This window comes from Artemia franciscana, chromosome 10 (assembly GCF_032884065.1).
Source record: "Artemia franciscana chromosome 10, ASM3288406v1, whole genome shotgun sequence".
Taxonomy (NCBI): Eukaryota; Metazoa; Arthropoda; class Branchiopoda; order Anostraca; family Artemiidae; genus Artemia; species Artemia franciscana.
This window is the reverse complement of record NC_088872.1, coordinates 36,997,097-37,021,771: the sequence shown is the minus strand read 5'-3', so window position 1 is coordinate 37,021,771 and position 24,675 is coordinate 36,997,097. Positions and strand designations below refer to the sequence as shown.

At 34.3% G+C, this 24,675-nt stretch overlaps 1 protein-coding gene across 1 annotated transcript in view; it reads left to right on the top strand.

Annotated features, from left to right (window-relative positions):
- Positions 1-24,675, top strand: part of LOC136032155 (nitric oxide synthase-like protein) — a gene marked incomplete in the record, with an annotated part of 293,001 nt that overhangs the window by 155,717 nt on the left and 112,609 nt on the right. Inside the window, 2 exon segments of the mRNA XM_065712338.1 lie at positions 8,548-8,649; positions 18,391-18,585. Coding sequence (XP_065568410.1) covers positions 8,548-8,649; positions 18,391-18,585 — 297 coding nt within the window.

The window sequence follows — 24,675 nt, the reverse complement described above, 5'->3', positions numbered from 1 at the left end:
GAATGTTCAATTTTCAATCAAATGACCCCTCTTCTAATGTTTATACAAGCAACCCTTCCATAAAACCATAAACGTCAGTCACCTATCTTGGACTTGTGCTTATTCTATCCACCAAGTTTGCTCCTGATCTCTCCGCTTTTGGCATTTTCCAAGATTTCTGGTCCCCCCCCCCTCCTCTAATGACACTGGATCCGGTTGGGATTTAAAATAAGAGATCTGAGTTTCTTGGTCCCTCTAAATATGAAATTTCATTAAGATACGATCACTCTTTCGTAAGTCAAAAATACCTCATTTTTTCTATTTTTTTAGAATTAACCCTCCCCTCTCAACTCCCCCAAAGAGATCAGATCCGTTCCGGTTATGTCTATCTTATATCTAGGACGTTCGCTTATTTTTCCCACCAAGTTTCATCACGATCCCTCCACTCTAAGCTTTTTCCAAGATTTTAGGTTCTGCCCCTCCCCCCAACTTCCCCTTCACCGGATCCGGTCGGGACTAAAAATAAGAGTTCTGAGACATGATATCCTTCCAAAGTTAAAATTTCATTAAGATCCGATCACTCCTTCGTAAGCTAAAAATACCTCATTTTTCTAGTTTTTTGAATTAACCCCCCCCCAATTCTCCCAAAGAGATTGGATCTATTCCGGTTATTTAAATCACGTATCTAGGACCTATGAATATTTTCCCCATCAAGATTCATCCCGATCCCTCCACTCTAAGCCTTTTCCAAGATTTTAAGTCCCACCCACCAACTCCCCCCACTGTCACCAAATCTGGTCGGGATTTAAAACAAGTGTTCTGAGACAAAGATATTCTTCTAAACATCAAATTTCATTAAGATCCGATCTGATCACCCTCCTCCCCTAACTCCCCCAAAGAGAGTGGATCCGTTCCGGTTATGTCAATCCCGTATCTAGGACTTGTGCATATTTTTCCCACCACGTTTCATCCTTATCCCTCCACTCTAAGCATTTTCCAGGATTTTAGGTTCACCCCCAACTTCCCCTTCACCGGATCCGGTCAGGATTCAAAATAAGAGTTGTGAGACATGATATCCTTCCAAGCTTCACATTTCATTAAGGTCCGATCACTCCTTCGTAAGTTAAAAATACTCATTTTTCTATTTTTTCAGAATTACCCCCCCCCCCTTTCCCCTCAAATCCCTCAAAGAGACTGGCTCCATTCCGGTTATGTCAATCACGTATCTAGGACTTACGATTATCTTCCCCATAAAGTTTCATCCCGATCCCTCCACTGTAAGCCTTTTCCAAGATTTTAGCCCCCCTCCCCAGCTCATCGGATCTGGTTGGGATCGAAAATAAGAGCTCTGAGACACGATATCCTTTTAAACATCAAATTTCATTAAGATCTGATCACTCCTTCGTAAGTTAAAATACCTCATTTTTTCAGAATTATTCCTCCTCCCCCTAACTCCCCCAAAGAGAGCGGCTCCGTTCAGGTTATGTCAGTTACGTATCTAGGACTTAAGATTATTTCCCCATCAAGTTTCATTCCAATCCCTCCGCTCTAAGCCTTTTCCAAGATTTTAGGCCCCCCAACTCACCCCAATGTCACCGGATCCGGTCGGGGTTTAAAATAAGAGCTCTGAGACACGATATGCTTCTAAACATCAAATTTCATTAAGATCTGATCACTCCTTTGTAAGTTAAAAATTCCTCATTTTTGAATTTTTCAGAATTAACCCTCCTCCTCCCAACTCCCCCAAAGAGACCGGATCTGTTTCGGTTATATCAATCACGTATCTAAGACTTATGATTATTTTTACCACCAAGTTTCATCAGAGATTTAAAGGAAGATCTCGGAAAACAAGTTTCATCCCGATCCCTCTACACTAAGCGTTTTCCAAGATTTTAGGTTCCGCCCCCACCCAACTTCCCCTTCACCGGATCCTTCAACCCCCCTCCCTCAAATACCCCCAATGTCACCGGATCCAGTTGGGATTTAAAATAAGAGCTCTGAGACACGATATCCTTCCAAAAATCAAATTTCATTATGATTCGATCACTCCTTCGTAAGTTAAAAATGCCTCATTTTTTCTAACTTTTCAGAGCTAACCCTCCTCCCCAACTCCCCCAAACAGAGCAGATCCGTTCTGGTTTGTCAGTCATGTATCTAGGACTCCTGCTTATTTTCCCCACCAAGTTTCATCCCGATCCCTCCATTCTAAGCGTTTTCCAAGATTTTAGGTTCCCCCCTCCAACCCTCCAGTGTCACTGGATCCGGTTGGGATTTAAAATAAGAGCTTAAAATAAGAAACACGATATCCTTCCAAACATCAATTTTCATTAAGATCCCATCACCTGTTTTCAAGTTAAAAATACTTCATTTTTCAATTTTGTCCAAATTAACCGGCCCCCCACTGCCCCCCCCCCCCCCAGATATGGTCAAATCGTGAAAACGATATTTTTCGTTTTCATATATATATAATATATATAAACTTCGGCTATTTACCTCAGCTATACCTAAGCATTACCTATTTGATAATCAAACAGTTCGTGGTAACGAACTGTAGTAAGGAGCGACCCGGCTCAATAGTAACGGAAACTCTAAAAACTGGAATTTTGATACCAATAGTTACATCAAAAGAATCACATTTCAATGCTGATTTTAAATATATAAGTTTCATCAAGATCAGATATATCCATTAAAAGTTACGAGCCTGAGAAAATTTGCCTACTTTTAGAAAATAGGGGGAAACAACCCATAAAGGTCATACAGTTTTTACGAAAATCACACCGTCAGATTCAGCGTATCAGAGAACCTTGTTGCAGAAGTTTCAAGCTCCTATCTACAAAAATGTGGAATTTTTTTTTGCCAGAAGGGATCACGGATGCGTATTTATTTGTTTGTTTTTTTTATTGTTTTTTTCCCAGGGGTAATTGTATCGACTGAGTGGTCCTAGAATGTTGTGAGAGGAGTCATTCTAACGGAAATTAAAAGTTCTAGTGCCCTTTTTAAGTGACCAAAAAATTGGAGGGCACCTAGGCCCCCTCCCACGCTCATTTTTTCCCAAAAGTCACCGGATCAAAATTCTGAGATAGCCATTTTATTCACCATAGTCGAAAAACCTAATAACTATGTATTTAGGGACGACATACTCTCCCGCAGTCCCAGTTTGAGGGGCTGCAAGTTACAAACTTTGACCTGTGTTTACGTATAGTAATGGTTACTGGGAAATGTACAGGCATTTTAAGGGGGATTTTTTTTGTTTAGGGGGGGGGGTTACGTGGGAGGATATTTTCATGGAGAAACTTCTCATGGGGGAAGAGAATTTCAATGAAGGGGGCGTAGAATATTCTAGCATTACTTGAAAAAGCAATGAAAAAATAAATATGAAAAGTTTTTTCTACTGAAAGTAAGGAGTACCATTAAAACTTAAAACGAACAAAAATTATTACGCATATGAAGGGTTTACCTCCTCGTTATACCTCACTCTTTACGCAAACGTATTTTTAGTAATTTCAACTATTTATTCTACGGCATTTGTGATTCAGAGCAACACCAAGTTCTGGTGTCGCTCCTTACTTTCAGTTAAAAATTTTTTTTTTATTTAATAATAGAAAAGGAATGTTAGAAAAACTTTCCTGAAAATAAATTATGAAGACTTATAGCCCATTAGAAGACAAACAAAACTTAATTAAAGAAGCCCTTTTCTTGTGCTGTTTCTCAACTATTAAATACTGGAAGGGAATTAATTTGCTATATCCACACCCAATGCGGTAAATTTCGAGGGCTTGTATTGAAAGCTCTGAGAAAAGATTTCTTCTTTTCTTGGTCCTTCTTATACTTAGTGTTAAAAGAAATCTACTCTCAAGAAAAAAATTTGAAATTAATACGAAAAGCAAAGAGTTAGAACCGCCATAGCGAGAACAGAATAGGGACTAGACTCCAGTTTTAAAAGCACAAAAAACTGCTACTACTACTACTGCTACTACTCTTACTGCTACTATTACAACTACTACTAAGGGTATTAATGTGAATATTTAAAAGAAACTTGAGTGGGAACTAATAGCTAAGGATGTTACGATGGTACTTTCAGAGCATAGTATTTGAAACGTTGAAATAAATCAAAGACCCTATGCCCATCAAGGTTTGTCACAAAGGGGCGGGGGACACAAAAGTTGATAGCAAAATATATACATTAAAAATATCAGCTTTTTATGGTATTTGTAAAGATGTAGAATCAGTTAAGTCTAAAGTTACCCAACAAGAGTTACAAGCCTTTCTCAATTTTAAATGAGCGAATCATTGACTGAGCGAATCATGAGCGAATGAAATCAATTATAAATCTATCTTAGCTAATCTTCTGCTAATTATTTTTTCAAATACATTCGATTACTTTAGTACATTTTTACTACATAAAAAAATTCAAGTAGCACAGAAATTGCATTAATCCCAAGCAAATTTTTGTTCTCTGGATCTAGTTCACTATCGGTCAATTTACGTGTATTAATATATGCAATACAACAGCAAGTAGTTGGGGATGAATGGGAGTGGCAGCACTCATCACATCATGGATAAGTCCGGCCATGCTTTGGAAAACGATCAGAAACTAAATACAAAACAATCTTTTCTTCAAATGAAAGTGAGAAGGGACAATAAAACTTAATATGAATAGAAGTTATTTCTTATATGAGGGGGGCTACCCAATTCTGACCCCCAGCTCTTTAAACTAAAAATGTTTATGTAGTCAGAAATAGTTTTTACTGCTTTTCAACGGCACTTGTGTTTGAACGGTCGTTCTTTAAGGATTGGGACAAAAAGTCAAACTCTACCGTAAAGAGTAGCGGGTTCAAGAGGGTAAAGCTCCCCTGATATATAAAATAATTTATATTGGTTTATGTTTTGATATCACTCCTTACTTCCATTTAGTTGAGCCTGTTTTTTCTTTTTTTCTATTTAATAACTTCAAAAGACAATATGAGTGAAATAACGTAAGCTGCGGTTTCGAAAATCTCTTTCTTTTCTTATCAGAAAGTTCGAAAGTCTCAAAATTTCTTGAAAGTAGATGGAATACGCTTTAACATAGCTTTTTGGGAACAGAAACTAAAAATATGAAGTTTATGCAAAACATCAATCACCAAATGAGCTTGCACCATCGGTTATGCTAATAGCAGAAGATATTTCCTTTGAACCTTAATATTTTTGTATGTCCCACATATGCATCTAGAGTAAATAGTTTTGTTCAAAGTAATATATTTGGAAAACATACTTTTATAGAAAATTATAAGATACCTAATAGAACATAGGACTATTTAATCGAATTAAGGATTTGTACACTTAGGACCACATATTCTCATATATAGCCCATATAAATCTTCTTAAATAGTGGCCACACTCTACGTACCATCTATCAGCGCTGCTGAAATAGTTTCTCTTAAATTGGAGAAGCAATTTCGGTTCTTTTACGCTAAGAGCCGAATTGTTCATTGGAATTCAAGGAACCGTTGAAAACTTCTGTTTAAAAATTTGTGTTTTTGTCGTGTTTAATCATGTTGCAGTTGCAATCACACATGCTTGGAAGGGGGATATGTAAGGGGTACTCTCAAAAGAGACTAACCTTGAGGACCCCTCCTCCCTTGAAAAGAAAATTTTGCTGCCTCGCCCTTGCCTTCTTTACAAAAAATATTCTAGTCCCTCTCCTAGTCCTGGACAGGATTTATACACACCCATGTCACGGGCTTCCTGAATTTAGATTTATGAACCACAGGTTTATGAGTTGTAACCCAACATTTCCTTTTTAGCACAGTTCTACTATATTTTCATTTTTGATGTGGGCTATAGCCATGCAATTATGTACATTTTATGTATTTTTTTTTTCTTGTATGTAAGTAGAAAGCGCTTAAAACTTCGAACGAGCAAAACTGCGACTCACCAAACGAAGGCTTTCACTACCTTTATTACATGCCAATAACCATACTAGGCTATGGTTTGCCCTATATTGGGCAAATATATTGGGCCTATATTGCCCTATATATATACGGCCGAGTGGCTTGGTGCGCTGGATTCGGGATCCCTTGTCTGAGAGGACGCGGGTTCGAATCCCAGTGTACCCAATTCTTCAGTTTGGGACGGGGGTCAGTGGCGTGACTCTGTAAGCTTAGCCAGAGTCGACCCAGCTCTAAATGGGTACCTGGAAATCTAGGGAAGGTAAACAGGAAGGGTGTGTGAAAGCACAGGATGGCTGGCCCCCATCCCCCCATTGCACTTCCTGGCCGAAGGGCCAAGAAACGGAGATCAGCACCGCCGGTACGGACTGTAAAGTCTAATGCCGTATCCTTTACCTTTTTTTTTTACCTATATTTAAGCCACGAAGAAATTAGATATGAGCAAAATACGCACCTTGATTTATACAATTGAGTCCCTCCCAATTGTTTTTCCTTTTTCATTTTTTAATATGCTAATGTTTTAAGCACAAGGTCAAATTTATTAGTGCGTCAAACCGAAGATTTAATTTGATGATTCTAATCCATACCTTCCCCTATTGTGCGAGATAATTTTTTCTTGTTTAAGACTTAATTTACCCTATTGGCGCAAGATAGCTTCATTTTTTAATTTAATTAATATACATCTGAATCAAAAGATGTATTTGTATGCGACTATAAATACTTGTCATTTGAAATATCGTTTTAACCTGATTCCCTGGCATGTTGTAATTTTCGAAACGTTGCTATTCTAGTTTAGTTCCTACCGACCTTGCCATTTTACTAAATTTATTATCTTAACATATTATATATATTGTCATATATTATCTTAATATATTATCTTTTTTTCAAAGAATAGTGAAAAGAGGTATTTTAATCCAGAAGGAGTAGAACTAGAATCACATAATAAGTCAAACATAGAACAAGCAGAAAGCAATATGAATGCATAAATGGAAGCTAAAACGAGTACAAACTAAACGAATAATTTATCCAGACTCTAAATTCCAGAATCTAAGCTAACCTCCAGTGAATGTATTTAATCTAAGATTATGTTGTTTTATGTAAACTTGATTGTTTTTTTTTTTTTTTTTTTTTTTGTCAGTGGCCACGACCAGGCCAGGATTTAAAAACTGCCATCTAGGCCCAGTCTAGGGGGAGGAAATGTCAGGGGGGCGTAAATAAATTATCACAAAGTAATATTTTCTGAACAAAAGCTGAAGCGCTTTGATTTATCGTCAAAGTTCCAGATGTACTCCGCTGCCGCACTGTCTATTTACAGAAAAGTGATTTATGACAATACAGGAATTCCGTGGTCACTTATAAACTGTCAGATGTCTCCTGAGAATGGCAGCTGAGAGTTTGGTATCACCTCCCTTTTTCGTTACTTTTGGCTCATCAGTTGCGTTCTGTTCGGTACTTCCACTATCCCTGAATTTTCGGGATTTTCCCAAAATCTCGCACAAACGGAGCGGCAAAAATGCCCAGGTCTAGAAACGCCAAAGCTTTAAAACCGGTCCTGGCCATGACTACGAAAGACAATTTTTCAGAATTTTTGTTGTTTCCAGTTCTGTTCCATATGTTTTACTAAAAACTAGACAGAAAGCTCCACTGAATTGGCGTTTTAAAAGTCTTGTTTAGAAGTCCGTTTTCTATGTTTTTAAATGAAAGGAAATTAAAAGAAAAAATACCACTAAAAAATATTATCCTTTTTAACAGTAAAGCTAAATTGGTTATCCCAAGTCCGTTTTTTATAGAAACTTTTTGTTGCAATTAAAACCTTTTGTTGTAATATATAACCGTGGGAAGGTTTATTATATCTTTTTTAAGCCCTTTTTAATTTTTTTGGACTGAAATGTTGGATTGTAGTTTAAACCTGGCGACCATTTTGGTAATATAGGTGAAACTTCCGCGCAGAATTTACATCCGTTTTGTACCCAGATTAGTTGCTTTTACACCGAGTTCATCTGTAATCAGAATATATATCGTTTTGTATTTCTTTTTCTACGTGCCACCTTTTCTCCCCCTATCATATGCATTGAATTTCGTTGCATTTTCTAAGATTTATTTTATTAAGATTATTTACACGATATTGTTTTTAACAAGGCTTTTCTGCTGAAAAGTATCTGTGGAGAATGACACATTTGCGTTATTTGGGTTCTTTAACTCTGGGGCAATACAGGTCATACTCTGTTGAGGGCTAAGAGAGTGTCAATGGGCAAAAAGACATGCGAGGGGTTTCTCTCACCACTTCCAATCCAGAAAAGAGCTCTAGTGGATTCAAGAGGAATCAAGGCTGCTTCGATGCACTTTAACGTTAAGTTTTTCTTTTACACATGTTTGATACAGCTTTAACATTTCTAAATTTTTTCTTGGCAATTTTGAAGCATTTTAAGGACATTTGTACATTTTAATTCAAACATATCCAGGGTTTGTTTTCGGGGGGGGGGAATTTAAAGAACGCATCAAAAATTTGTTTATATTTATTTTTGTTAGGTTTTTACGAATCGAAAAATCATTTCAGGGGGGGGGGTCAAAACCCCTCACGCACCCTGGAAAAGACCTTGTTAAATTTGTCTTATCTTTCTGTTTTCCTTCAATACAGGTAATTGCAACTCGAATGGGATTGGATACATGTACAAATATTTCTCTCTGGAAAGACAAAGCGTCAGTGGAACTCAATTTGGCCGTTCTACACAGTTATCAGGTCTGTACACTGTTCATCCTAAATTAGATCAAAAATAAATAATAAATGTACATTAGTAATTAGTGTAATTTAGAGCAGTAAATTTAAAAATATTAATTAATTTTGATTAACTATAGAATTATAAATTTTACAATTTTGTAAGTTTTTGGTAAGTTCCATGGTCAGGAGGGGAAAACTTGGAAAATTAATTGACTGAAACGATAAATGCAAGAAAATATGAAAAACTGTAAACCTATCAAGATTCAGGGCAGTTGGATGCGTTCTTTTTTTTATAACTTTCTATTTTTATTAATTGGAGCCTTGCAAATGTAGCCTATAGGGTATTCATCAATATTGTCTCTATTTTCGGGGTTTGCAAGATTAGGCTAATAGCTTTTGACGAGCAGCTTTAAATTTAAAACATTTTAACTATTGGGAATTAGGACAAAAAGTATGGGACTTAATATTTAGGACTAAATTTATTTAGGACCAATTATTTAGGACTAAATGCAAAAATGCATTTAGTGTCATCAAGCTTCTGTTTTTCATAGTTTTGGCTCTATTCTATTGTAATAGATCATTCTTCACTTATTATCCTTTCACTATCCTGTAACTAACATGAACGGTAGGTCAACTACCATAAACTTAAATGACACATTGAGGCTCATTGCTCGGGGTAAACCGTAAAGATGAATTTCTGGATTAGATAGCCATGGATATGGAGCAGTTTTCGATATTTTTAAACTGATTGGCTATCTCCTATCCTTGTTCTTTTCTACATTGGTACATGTCAGCCGAAAGTTTTTCTTCGAGTAAAAACCTGAAGGGGAATAAAACGTTGATATATATATGGAAATACTGGTAAAAAATTAAAAAGAACTAAAAACAGTACTTTGATACCAACAGTGCTAACTTTAAATTAGCTCAAATTACGAAGCTATTTTAATTGGTTTTGTAAAGCCTCTTGAAAATTTACATTTTTCTTTTTTTTGGGTATCATTTCATGTTTTATCGCCAACATTAAATACTTTCGCGAAACCTGGTTAAATGATAAGGTAATTTTAGTAGGTGTGCACCATTGCCGAGAAAAGGGAAGTGGGGAAAAGTGTATTTTTGATATCAATCACAATTACTTATTCAAAAGATGCAGTCAAATTGAAAAAATGAGGAAAACCTATCTTCGTTAGGAGCAGGTTTAGAGCTGAAAATTATAATAATCAATAAATTGTTGACAATAGACTTGTTCTCTAATGAATTTAAATTCTTCTATTCTAGATAATACAATTGTTTGAAAAGATCGGTTGTAGTGTCAGAAAATAATTCCGAATTCAGGCGTTAGCATGTTTTGCTTTTGAAAAGGTCAAGGATTCTTACTCCGTTCTCTTATGACGTTTTCGTGTACCTAATGTAAAACTATCGTAAAAACAGAGCAAACATTCTTTGACATTATTTGGATTTATCAGTGTACAAAGTGTGAAACGAGAATAGTAAATATCCTGGGGTACACCAGGGTAATATGGAACCAACGATAATTGGGACTTTGGAATTTTTGGTTCTAACACAGATTATAACCTTTGCATTCTATTTAAATAAGGAAAAGACGAGAATCAGCACCTTGGAACTTTAGGCTCTAACAGCAATTATGAGTTATTAGTGTGTTTAAATCTTAAAGCCCATATACACGTTTGGTAACATTTAATATTTGGCTTGGTTGCGGATTTTTATAATGTAGCTGAGAAAAACCTAAATAAACTATTTTTTTATGAACTGGGCTCAAACTAATTTATTCCGTGTCTCTATTAAGGGCTTAATTGTGTTGTATATATTTCTTTATTTCGACTGCCAAAATATTTCTTGGTTGAATTATTTACATTCCACTTGCACTTCACTGGCAGAAAATGGCATTTGAAAGCAAGAAATATATGCACCCAAAATTAGTCCTTAATTTTTGTTTGTAGCCATATTTCATATTCAGTGCTTAGTTGTCCTCCTTCATGTATTGTTGCTGTTCTTATTATTATTGCTATGTGCAAACTCACAGAGTTGCCTTCACATTTCCAGTAGTTATCGCCTCAATTGGTTTAAACCGACACATAGAAACTACTCTTTTCTTCCTTTAATGACTTAAGGTGACGAAGAAGGCTTAAAGGCGATCCCTTCAGGGCAAAATGCAGATACATGTTACGTAATAGGGAAGGTTTTATTCAAGAAACGATTGTAAATTATGTTACAGGGAGGGCTTTCTAAACGATGCAAGTGTTAATTGCTTAACTGTTTCTTTGATTCCTTAAAAACCTTCAACAGCCTCCACCAAATCCTGTTTTCATTGATCGTTATGATTTAAAACATTCAGGGCCCCACCAAATCAGAATTTCATCGGATTGGAAGATTTGCTTCGGTATTATTTCTGCATCGGAAGGATAAACATCTACATCTTATTTAAAAGAAAGTGAAAATGAAATATTCTAAAAAGAAATATTCTAAAAATATTCTAAACATGTGTTCATGATAGCGTTGTAGTAGCAATGAAGACTGAGAAAGAAGAGTATTAGAATTATGAAACAAGTGCTAATGGTAACTCTATTGGATATGTATGCGTCCATTGCAATGACATTAAGGAGCTAAATTTATTTGGAGCACCGTGAAAATTCAATTGTTATAGAGATTGATGTGCGAAAGTAACGTCACCAGAGATGTTATTGCTCAAATAGAATGCAAACCTAAGACTGTTAGCTAATGACAAAGGTCATCTTCTTGCGGCTGGTAACATGTTGCCATTTGATAATTCTTATTACCATCCTCCTACTATCACCATTCAAAGAAAGGTAAAAAGAAGACAAGAATACCCCCGCAACGTCATGCAGAATATCTTGTCTCTGTGCCAAAACTGCAACCTTTGTAAAAAAAATAATGTGGTAACAGACGGTGAAACCGCACGTAAAATAAAAATGGCACTAGCAACGATTACCAGAAGTAAAAGTAGAGATGTATTCATAAGAACAAACCGCACACAAACGTTACTAGTGCCAATGATATTTTAGCCCTGGACCTGTTCATTGAATTTTGAAATGCGAGATGGCATTTGTCATCCGAAACTGTCTCCAAAGATTGGTATTCACGAGGCTTACAGTGACTGAAGTTGTGTTTTAATTTTAAATTTGTATGGATACTTAAAAAACATATTGTACAATGACAGCACGTTGCCCCCCCACCTTTATTATATTTAGAGACCTCACTTAAAATCCAACTAATGTGGGGAATGGGAAAGAAATATCCAATTGAATCAGGGTCTTTGGCAGGCTTTTAGAGAAGCCACGCCCAGTGTTTCATGGATACAATGTACGGAGCCATTGCTGACTGTATACCTCCTTTTAATCTTTAAGTTCCCCCTCTTCATATTCTGTATCATACTGTAAAACTGAAAGCCCAATCCTTAAATGTTCATTTTCCCTCTCAAAAATATCTATCCCCTTAAGTGTTACAGGATATAACCCCTTTTAACAGTTAAAATCCACTTAAGAAAATCTGCTCTCTCCCTGCCCCCACTAACTGCCTAATTGTTCAAATTTTTCCTAGTGGCATTCTTTGTCGGGGTTTCATAGCCTGCGGCAAGGACTGAACACTTGAAGCACTCTAAGCCCGTATCGAAAGAGAAGATTTGTACACCTCCACGACCCTTTAAGTCTGCATTATATGTTATCAACTTATTCCTCCCAACTCTTAAAAACCAATTCCCTTTTAAACCATGTAACATTTAGATTCTAATTTTATATGAATAAGACTACTGACCCATTCCCATTTTCATTTTGAGTTTGAACCGCTTTAAAAATACTTCCCATCCAATCCCAAAAAACCTCAAAATTTTGCAAGTACAGATGAAGTGTCTGCATTTCCGTCTGTAGGTAATGCGAGTACGCATCACCTGTCTTTTCATTTGAAAAACATTTTCGAGCAATAGATGCTTTTGCACTGTCCCAACTTCCTGCCTCCCGAAATTTTCGTCCAAGAAGTGCCCGAATCGTGCTGACATCTACCGGAGTATGATGTGTCTACCGGATCCGTATGGATACTACCACTCGTAAGAGCAAAAATGACTCTCAAAACTCACTACTAGGAATAAAAATATTATTTAAAGCTGTGTTTTCCAAATAATACTCCAGTACAACAGAGGGTGAGCCGGTACTACTTTGTCCTTCTCCCCCCGTCACTGTCACTTTGCAGGGGAGGCACTTTGTCGACATCGCTTTTTGGTAGCTGGTCAACCCATTAATAGTCCTTATCTAAGTCGAGAACCCGCTCGAAACTATCTAGATCAAAGGTAGGGGGAGCTACATTAACCGGGTTTACCCACACACTTAAACCCCCCTCACGTCCACTATTATATTGGCCTGTTGCAACTCCATTAGCGATTCGACGTACGCCCCTAGTGTACCTGGTCATTCTGGTATTTGAACCTAGAAAATTAATAAGAGTTTTTTTTAGCATATTTAAACACTTTCGATTTCATCAAGTGGAAGAATTTATATTAGGATGAAAGAGAAGAGAATATTAGTACAAAAATTTCTTAAGAGGGCATAGTGACCCATCGGATGTATTGATACCACACTACCAACAAAAGGTTTAATGACCAGAAATTATATCATACATTTACTCTCAGTGATCCTTTGGGTCTGTAGCCTCCACACTACCAATTAGGAATTAAATACCGGAAATTACTACAAAATACGGGGCAAAGTGCCTCCTCTTTATGTTTCAGGTATTACAAAGTTCTAAACGGTCTCAAAATACATATGGAGGGATTCATGCTTATAGTATCCATTGTTGGGGCTCCAAGAAGGTCAGTGAACAGATTGTAAATTAACTGGTCCAAATCATCATTTTCGGGAGCCTGAAAAAAGAATATAAACAGTTATTCCCTTGAAGTAATTATGAACTTAGGCTGCAAAAAGAGTATATTATTATGCTCAAAAAGAAGAATATAAATCTAAGGATTATGGTCCTCAAATCCCCCTTCAGCACCAACGGATAAGAATCCATCATTAAAATGAGAAGAATGCGTTATGTTAGGACCATCAAGAGCAGCATCAGTCAATACTCTTTATTAACAGGAAAAGAATGGGGTATTTTCATTGTGATAAAAATACCTATTGAGGCAATGCCCTCAAATTTCCCTCCTTGAACAAGATTCCCCTTCGGTAGTAAAACGCTAAGTTTTCAATACTAAAATGCAGGTTTGGTCTACAAAATACACCTTATTTTCAAGACACTAATTAGTGCTAAAAGAATGAATTATTTAGATCTATTTCTTTTTAAGAGACCGAAGGCTTCCTTAGACTCCCTCAAAACTATCGACAGGGCTCCCTTTACTAACCAAAAAGGAATGTATAATTTTTTGGCTATTTTATAGCAGCAAGATAATTTACCGTTCCCTGAAAGTAATATACACTCAAATATCACATATTCAGCATTTTACTCACAGTTACTTCGATATGCAAGGATTTGTAGTAATTATTTTGAATTTAAAAACAGATGTAAAATTTTAAGCCAAAATTTTATTTTAAGAGGTTTTTCTGCAAATAAATGAACTTGGAAATTTAAATAATTTAGTTTTCATTATAACGAACTTTTAAATAAATACCGAAAGAACTATCTTGAAATACTTAGCGAAATCTTTGGTTGATTTTGATTTTCCTTGTTACTGAGTTTGGCGTGTTCCTATTATTGACCGTGGATTTCCGGAGGATTTTGTATATATAGTATTCTCAAAAGGTCTTATTTTGCATTCATTTCCATGAATTTTATCTAGGTCACATTTACATCAATAGAGAAAATTTTATATAGTGAAAAAATTCTAATAATTGTTTAGTATTGATATAGATTGTGAATTGGTAACATAAATACACGAGGGCCAGAACCAAGGTATGATAAGCTAGTTTTGGTGTTACTTGGTTGTTCTACATCTGTTTTTTCAGAGGCATATATTTTGGGGGTAATACCTAGCAGGGAGATACCACAGGGAATTTATGGTAGGCACGCCACCTGCCTGGGTAGGGAATTTAAAGTGCCGAAACCTTATAGGCAAGTGTGTATTCTCCTGATGAACCCTTGTGTTGGGTTGTCGCCTCTGAATTATTTGTCTTTTTTATTGTTTTTAATATTTGGTAAATGACAACTTATACTTACTTACGACACGACTGCCTGTCCATGGATTATTCTTTATGGTTGATTGTGTATGGCTTTGCTGTTTGACCTGTGTAATTGGATGGATGAGTAGAGTTGAGGCCTCATTGAAGTACTGATCTATATCAATTACTAATGTAGGAAACAGTCTTCCTTTTCTCCTTCTGTCTTTTTTTGTGTTTGTGCAGTTGCATTGGTGATTTCTTTTTTCATTATATATATATATATATATATATATATATATATATATATATATATATATATATATATATATATATATATATATATATATATACTCTTGGTACAGCTTATCCTTTTGGGCTAAATGATCGTGTAGCAAAATATGGTGACATGTCTCATGTTGTTGTTAAATGTATTGATTGTTTTATGGACCATCCTTCTTTTACTTGTCCTACTAAACGTAAAAAACGATCGAGAGGACATAGGAAAAATAATAGAAGAAATGAATTAGATTTACATATGCTTTCTATAGATCTACGCCAGCTACTTGAATCTAGGGGTATGATTTCTTCAATAAAATGTCTAAATAATTTATCCAAGAGGAATTTAATCAAACTTTTCTGGATTGTTAAGAATAATTCAGCTCTTGAATATAATTTTAAAGTAATATGTGATACAATATGCATTCCAACTAAAACGAAATTTATTTCAAAAAAGAAAAAGTTTGATAAGATTGGTAATAAGGATAAAAGATTATATTTACCTATTAATTTTACTTGTAAGCAGATTGAAGATATTAATTTACCAGAAATTTTAAATCAGCGGCATGTGAAACAGGCCCTTCCTAGTCATTTGAATTATAATGATAGTCCAGTTTTAACTTATAAATTTTCAAAACTATTGGGCAAATTATTTTTAATTATAATTTAATACTTTATTTATTATAATTATTATAAATTAAAAGATTAGATAGTGATATAAATTGGAAACCGGTTTGTAATTGTAAGCAACTTGGCCCATATGTAAATCCTACTTACAAACATGTTATAACAGGGGACTTGTCAATAATAAAGCAAGATGATCTTCAAATTATAATGAATAAAGGGGCTAATTTCCGTCTTTCTCATCATCTGAAACCATCGAGTATTCTTGATGACTTGGAAAATGATTTTGATTTATTTATTGATAAGTGGTGCAAGAAAGAGAATAAAAGTAAAGAGAGTTTTCAAAGTTGGAAGAATTTAATTATTAGTTGAATAAGAAATAAAATATATTCTAATTTAAAATATAGTAACACTAAATCATTACTTTATAATGCGACGATTAAACAAGCAATTGCTAATCTACAGAAGGAATTTGTAATTGTGCCAGTGGATAAAGCTAATAATAATTTTGCCATAATTTGTCAGAAGTTGTATTGTGATATCTTAAAAAGGGAGTTATGCACAACTAATGTTTACGAAAAGGGAAATTTAGAGGATGAGAATTTAATTGAAAAGACTGAAGAAATACTTTTTAAAAATTTTAATATTAAAATAAATGACAATGATAAAAAGTTCCCTTTCCTATATTGGACTGTAAAATTTCATAAGAATCCCACTAAACCACGGTTTATTGCTGGAGCAGCTAAATGTCCAACCCGCGTTGCTGCTACTGACCTCTCTATAATTTTAAAGGAAATTGTAAATAAACTTAAAACCTATTGTTCTGGTATTAAAAAGTTTTCGAATTTTAAACCATATTGGAGTGTTAATAATTCACTGCAGGTGATAGAGTCTTTAACAATGGTTTCAGCTAAAAGAATTGAGTCTTTCAATTTTGCGACAATGTATACTAATTTATCACTTAATGTAGTGTTAGATAATTTAAAAACTGTTATCAAGAAATCTCTCCTCTTATCTAGTAAAAGGTTCTTAAAAATAGACACTTATAATAAAAAATCTATTTGGACAAATTGCTTTAATACCACAGTTAACTTGAGATGTTACAGCTTGGATATGATTTTTGAGTTCTTAGAATTTGTTTTATACAATACTTATATAAGATTTGGTGGTGATTTGTACAAGCAAATCGTGGGAATTCCCATGGGGGGGGGGGGGGGAATGCCAGCCCATTTATAGCTGACTTGTTTTTAAGTCAACTAGAATATAAATATATGATGGATAAGAGTAATCCAAATAGTTTAAAACATGTTTTGTCAAATAATAAAAGATATTTAGATGATATTTTGGTCTTGAATTGTAAGGATTTCATTGATATTCTAAAAATATATATCCATCAGAGCTTACTCTTGAACCTAGTCATGGCGCTGGTCATGAAGATCATTTTTTAGATTTAAATGTTAATATTTGTGATTTAAATTTGTGTGATTTAATATTTGTGATTTTAAATTAAGTTTTAAAATGTATAATAAAACGGATGATTTTGATTTTGAAGTGAATAGTTTCCCATTCCCTGAAAGTAATATACACTCAAATATCACATATTCTGCGTTTTTCTCACAGTTACTTCGTTATGCAAGGATTCGTAGTAATTATATTGATTTTAAAAATAGATGTAAAATCTTAAGCCAAGAATTGACATCAAGAGGTTTTTCTGCAAATAAATTAACTTGGCAATTTAAAAAATTTAGTTTTCATTATAACGAACTTTTAAATAAATATAAAAAGAATTATCTGGAAATACTTAAAGAAACTTTCAACTAATTTCGGAGGTTCGACAATTGATGATGCAGCGCCATTTATCTTGAATTGTGTTTCTAATAGAGCGGATTTTTTTTTAAATAGCCAAATGGTAAAGATGAATTCTATAATTGTTTAATTCATTAAAATTTTTTTTTGCAATGTGTTAATATTTGTGATTTGGGAAATTTTATCATATTTAGTTTACCTATTGTTGCTAAAAAGAGGGATATATTAACAGGATAAGCTTGTTTTGGTGTTACTTGGTTGTTTTATATTTGCTGTTTTTTTTTCATAGGCATGTATTTTGGGGGTGATACCTGACACGGGGATGCCATGGATATTCTGTGGTAGCCACAGCACTTGGCTGGGTAGAGAATTTAAAGTTGCAAAACCCTATAGGCCAGTGTATTCTCCTGATGAGCCCTTGTGTTGGGTTGTTGCCTCTGAATTATTTGTCTTCATTATCTTTTCTATTGTTTGGTAAATGACGACTTATACTTATTGACGACATGACTGCCTGTCCATGGATTTTTCTTTATGGTTGATTGTGTTTGGCTATGCTGTTTGACCTATGTGATTGTATGGATGAGTAGGGTTAAGGCCTCATTCAAGTGCTGGTCTATATTAATCACTAATTTAGGAAAACAGTCTTCCTTTTCTCCTTCTGTCTCCCTTTTTTTTCTTTTTTTTTCTTTTTTTTGTGTTTGTGCTGTTGCATTGGTGATTTCTCTTTTCATGATATATATATATATATATATATATATATATATATATATATATATATATATATATATATATATATATATATATATATATATATATATATATATATATATATATATATATATATATATATATATATATATATATATATATACATATATATATATAGCAGTCGAATATATGGTAGATTTGTTTTTTCTACTTTTCTTTTAAGAGATGTGGAGTAACAATTGTTGATCATCACACAGCCACCGAGTCGTTCATGAAACATCACGAAAATGAAACAAGAATCAGAGGCGGCTGTCCTGGAGATTGGGTATGGTTAATACCTCCCACCTCAGGCTCCTTATGCCCTGTCTTCCACCAAGAATTTTTGAATTACACGTTGAAACCAATGTATGACTATCAGGTAAGTTTGGATTTGTCCTTGGTAGCTTGTAAGTAAAAAATTTAACATGAGATTGAGCATCCATATTTTAATTTGGTGAAGTATGGCACTTCTGAATTTTTAAAATATGTTTGAATGACAATGTAATCATACAGTTTGGTGTAAAAAAAAATGTGGCTCAAATTTACAGTCTATAGCTATGGTGATGTAAAGGTTTTGATTCATGTGTTATGTTTTACAGAAGGCGCATAAACTGAAGACAATTATTTTTTTTTGACGGTCCATCTGGGGGTGAACAAAAAGCAAAATGTCCTTGAAAGGAAAGAGAAGGACTTAATAGAAAGGATTTAAAACAAGTTGGAACTTTATGAGGAAGAGTAAAGAGCGATGGTCTTAACAAATTGGGATGAAGGGGGAGTGCGTGCAATTGCATTGGTTTTTGCGCCTTGTTACTGCGATCATTTATCAGTACTTGTAAAAGCAATAATTTTAGTAATCATACGAGGTTGCTTTATTATCTTAAAGGAAAAACGTTGGCTGTGGTAACGAGTTAAAGCTTTAATTTCTCAGTTTATTCGGTCCAAGGAGTTTAACTTAATGTTTAGGGATTACTTTGTAACGCGTGTGCTTGATAAAGAGGAATTCCAAAATTCTTTTAGTTACTAAAACATTTCTCAAATAGATATATGACAATTCTGGGGAATAAAAAGAAAGTTTGACCCTAAGACTTACTAATATTGATTTTAAAAACTTTTTCTATAAACAGAGATTTTCATAGAAAAGTAGAGAGTTCCACTAAGCCAAAAATGATCAGAAATAAAGTCAAATAACCTTCAAATCGTAAAACTACCACCAATCACCATCAAAACTCAAAACAAAAAGAAATTACAATAAACAATCAAGTCAAACTGGAAACGAGCAAAAATTAACATGAGTTTTGCTGACAACCCTCATGCCTTCTTAAGACCAAAACATAATTTGCACTTTACTGAAAAAAGAATGACCGCGGATTGTCAGTTTAAATTACATATACTATAATTTATTCCTTAATGTTTCAATAGTTTTATTTGTTAGAGCATAAGAAATTGTAAAAAAAAGTAAAAAATTCAAAAGTATTTTGTTTTCGGTAAAATGCAAATTATGTACTAGTAGAGTTCATGCAGAATCAGAAATTTGTCTTATCTGCCCATAACACTCAAATGCTTTAAAAGATTTTGTGATATAAGTTTTGCCTGGTTTTAATGCACCCTTGTAATGAAGCATTTCAAAATTCATTTTGATTTTTTTTGTCGCTCACCTGACGGTGGCGACTACATACATAATTTTTGAAATAGAGTTTGTTGAAACAACATTTTTGTCGACAGATAATATAGCTGCATGGTTTTGAAACTAAAAACTTGCAGCTACGAGGCTGAATAGAGAGTAGCTCATTCATCATTTTTGGCTCTTTTTATTTTGTTTTTCATTCCATTTTTATATAATATAGCTGCATGGTTTTGAAACTAAAAACTTGGAGCTACGAGGCTGAATAGAGAGTAGCTCATTCATAATTTTTGGCTCTTTTTATTTTGTTTTTCATTCCATTTTTATATAATATAGCTGCATGGTTTTGAAACTAAAAACTTGGAGCTACGAGGCTGAATAGAGAGTAGCTCATTCATAATTTTTGGCTCTTTTTATTTTGTTTTTCATTCCATTTTTATATAATATAGCTGCATGGTTTTGAAACTAAAAACTTGGAGCTACGAGGCTGAATAGAGAGTAGCTCATTCATAATTTTTGGCTCTTTTTATTTTGTTTTTCATTCCATTTTTATATAATATAGTTGCATGGTTTTGAAACTAAAAACTTGCAGCTACGAGGCTGAATAGAGAGTAGCTCATTCATCATTTTTGGCTCTTTTTATTTTGTTTTTCATTCCATTTTTACCGTAAGATGGCTTTAAAACATTTAGAGAAAGTTTGTCAGGGTCTCATTTTCTTATCTGTCTTTCTTTCCATTCATTGCGTTTTTAGTTCTTCTTGTTTAATTTTCTTCAGTACTGTAAGATGTGCTGTAGGACTTACTTTTAAGAAAAACAATACAGCACAACAGGAAGAACAAACGCACAGTTAAGTGTGTTATCATGCCACGCTTGAACACTAATAATAACGAACTTCTCACGGAAATAAAATATTAAGTCGTAATTAGCAAAATTAACTAAGGGACCCATAAAGAGAAAAGATAGGATAAAACGTCGTTAAACTGTAAGCTATGTGAAGTTCTATAAATCATGTTCTCCAGATGGTTTGATAAGAAAAGGCAATTCATACATCAAGTCACAGAATAAGCATTAATGAGATATTCGTTACGGGCTCACCACAAGAGGTGCTTAAGAAACTTGATGTATTTGCAATTTTTTCACCTAGTCGTCAAAGAAAATGGTGAGCCAAGTAAGGAAATGGATGAAAGAATGTTAAAATTCTAAGGTATTCAGCCAAAAACTAATGAAACTTGGATATTAAAAGCATCTATAAATGTCTGTTTAATTAAGCCATTGAGATAAGAATGAAGAATCAACTTTATTGTGACTGTAGTTAGTTTAGAAGGGAGATTCATCTTAAAGGCTACTTGAGATATTTTTTTTAACAAATTAGCAGTGTACGCAACGATAATAATATTTTGTATCTTTCTTGCTACTTATAGGAAAAACGAATTGGACTATTGTCAATCTCAAATAATTTCAACATTAAAATTGACCTGATCCGTTTTCAAATTAACCAACAGTGCTTCGTATCAGTGTAGCCCTTCTCACCTTAATTTTCTAACTTGTCAACTTCGTGCAAACTGATCGTTTGTTTGCTCATTATATAGCTATAACTTGTTCAAACGATCTATGTGCTGCCAAAGTTTTCAGGAAGTTTCCTAAAATGACAGTGGACTAATAACATATGAATTTTTTATTAGGAAAGACTCGTACAAGGCAAAGTTTGTGACTTGTCTTATTGTTCCAGTCCATTTGACTAGGTCTCCTGAGAGATTCCATGATGCATTTGTTTGATTATCTTTGGAAATATTTATTTACTGGACCGACTAACTTAACAAACTGAAAGAAATTGAAACGGGTTGCCAAATGGACACTTTTGGCTGTAATTTGCTGCCTTGAAATTCAGTGACGTACAGATGTAAGAATAAGGGAAACCTTATATGCACTGAGTCTTCAGGTGGTTTTTAGAGCATAGACAGGAAAATTGTCCAATTTAGGGCTCAACTGGACATCAGATATGTGATGCTTAAGAATGTTTCTTATAAGAACCAAAACCTAACAGCGCAACAACCGTCTCAAAAGTAGTAAGGTTTAGGGATCCGCGGCCGAACCGAAAGACAGAATGAATATCTTAATGCTAGCGCCATAATTAGTGTAGTGGGGGGTGGGGGCATAAGTCAATTAAGCTGGTAAACAAAATAATCTTTAAAGTCAATCTGAAAGCCTCTAGAGGGTGTGGGTTTTTTTTTTCTTCTTCTTGAGAGACTTGAGTACCCGAAGCCACTATTGGACTTATAGAGTTTAGTTTTTGCTATGGCGGAACGCGTATGTTTTTTCCCTGGTGTGTTTTGTTACTATTGCCATAAATGATGAATATGGCGAAACCTAAGGACTATTTATATAAAATTTGACCCGTGCAGTCGTTAAAAGGTAACCGGAAAAAGAAAAATATAATTGAGTTGCAGGTAAAAAAATACATCTGTATAAACAAAAAAAAATCTCTTATTAAAAGTTGCGGTTTTCGTCATTTGGGATTCTTTGTTTTTATCTGTTTTCAAAATTCTTATTAGTCTATAGCTATTTTTAGAAAGTTGAAACCAATTTACGTCACCTGTATGTTCGAATCATTGCAGCACAGGTGATATATCGACTTGATGCACGAATTTACAATGCAAAAACAGTTTTTTCTAACCACTTAATTGTCCGTTTTGCCAGAATATTCATTTCAGCGGTCTTTAAGTATAAGCTATAATTTGGACTTTACTTGTCTACATAAGCTTATATTCAACGATCTGCACACTTTAAAATTACTTATGATTTCAAGGGAGCGTTACTATTGGACAGATCTTGTTTCTAGCGATGCTTCCATCCCTTTCAGCTCTGTGCAAGTTAAAATGTAAATGCAATCTTTTATTTCTCACTCAAAATAGTTCTGTAATGAGAGGGGAGTTGTAGAGCAAGTCATATTATGTACACTGGGTATCAAAAGATAGGAATAGAGGAATGGACGCCCAGTTAGAGGGACAACTAAATTTAACATTCAACTCTTTTTTATCCACAGCACTAGCTATTTTAGACATTCATCACATACACAAGTACAAAAATAAGTTGTGTTTTCAGTTACCTATAAAGATTGAAGGCAAATATACTCATTTTCCCTCGAAACAGATAAAAGTTTTAAGATGGCTGTTTTGATCAGCATAGTGGGATGGTGTAATAACTATGCCTTTGAGAGTAGCATGAACCCCCATAGCCCTTGGGGAAAGGTCTGTAAGTTTCAAAAATTGCCCATTGTTTACGTATAGTAATTCTTACCGGGAAGCATACTGATATGTTTGTTTTTGGGGGGAGGGGAGAGAAGTTTTTGGGAAATGAACTTTCTAGGCGAATTTATATATGGGTGGATTTCCCGAAATTCCTAGACGAAATTATTTTTATTTGTCTCACTTTTTCTTTGCTGACTCACTTTTACATGTGGGGATGCTCCAAGTGAATTTTCAGGTGGTTGGAATTGTCTCGATAATTTTTCCATTGGGGGAGGATTGTTCCACGTTACTTTCCGCGGGAACAGCTTTCCACTGGGGTTGAGGGGACTTTTGGGAAAGTTGTACCTCAGAAGGGGGTATTTCTGGCTTGGTTTGAAAAATGATCAGAAATGAAAGTATTTTTCAAATTAAAATATGCTAAGGAAACTTTTCCAGGCGGATCGTCTGCAAGAAATTGGCCGGGGGGATTTCGGTAACAATGAAATTGTATAGGGGAAATTTTCTGGGGGAAAGGATATTTCACAGAACTTTGTACAGGGAAGGAATTTCTCATGTAGAGGAGCCGGATTTCCCAGTTTGTTTGAAAAATAATCAGAAATTAAAAAAAACTAACAAGTTTTTTTTTCAACTGAAATTAAGGAGCACCATTAAAACTTAAAATGAACAGAGATTAATCTATGTAAGGGATTGGGCTGGACCGTCCTCAATAACTTGTTCTTTTCGATAAAGTTTGACTTTTTGTTATAATTCTTTAAGAAGGATTCCTGAAACACAAGGGCCGTTTAATTAGAATAAAATTTTTTTTAAAGTTTAAAAAGACTTTATCATGAAGAACAAAGTAATGAGGAGGGAGCAATTTTTATCGTATTCTGAATAATTTCTGTTCGTTTTAAGTTTTAAAGTTGTTCCTTACTTTCAGTTGAAAAGACTTTTTTTTTTATTTGAGATCACATTTATTCAAGCAAATCCAATTCAAAACACTTTTTTTTTAGCAGAAAGAAAAATCAATGAGACAGCAAGTAACAGTATAGCAGAATAAAATGCTTGGAAAGTGGCTGGTTGGATATCGTTGCCAAAAAGGCTAACAACAATAATAATGCAGAAAAAAAGTAGGGGGAAAAACTACAAAACAGTAAACTAAAATAGAGAGAACGCAAAAATACAAAAAAAAAACAAATATAAATCAAAGGATAACGAATAAAATGAAAATCAATTCTTCTTTACAAACACCAAAAACAAGAAGAACAATAGGGAATTTTTTATGACAGTGGGAAACAAATTAGAAGGAATATTTCGGCCCTATGTCCAAGGGTCGTCCTCAGCAATACAAATAAGAAAACACAACTTACAAGAGGATAAAATCAATAAAACCAAAATGAACAGTTTTTCAAAACAGTCCCAGCATCCTTACCTCAGTGAGGTTCAACAAAGGACTGATAAGCAAATTGTTATGAAACGAGGCAATTCATTGAAATGAAAGAAAATGATTTAAAAACACGTTTTTAATGCCAGCCTAGCTTTTTTTTCGCTGCTGATCTTATAGGTCTATTTGTGACAGGTTTTTGTGTTAATATCTGTTGGTTTTTTACAATATTTCGT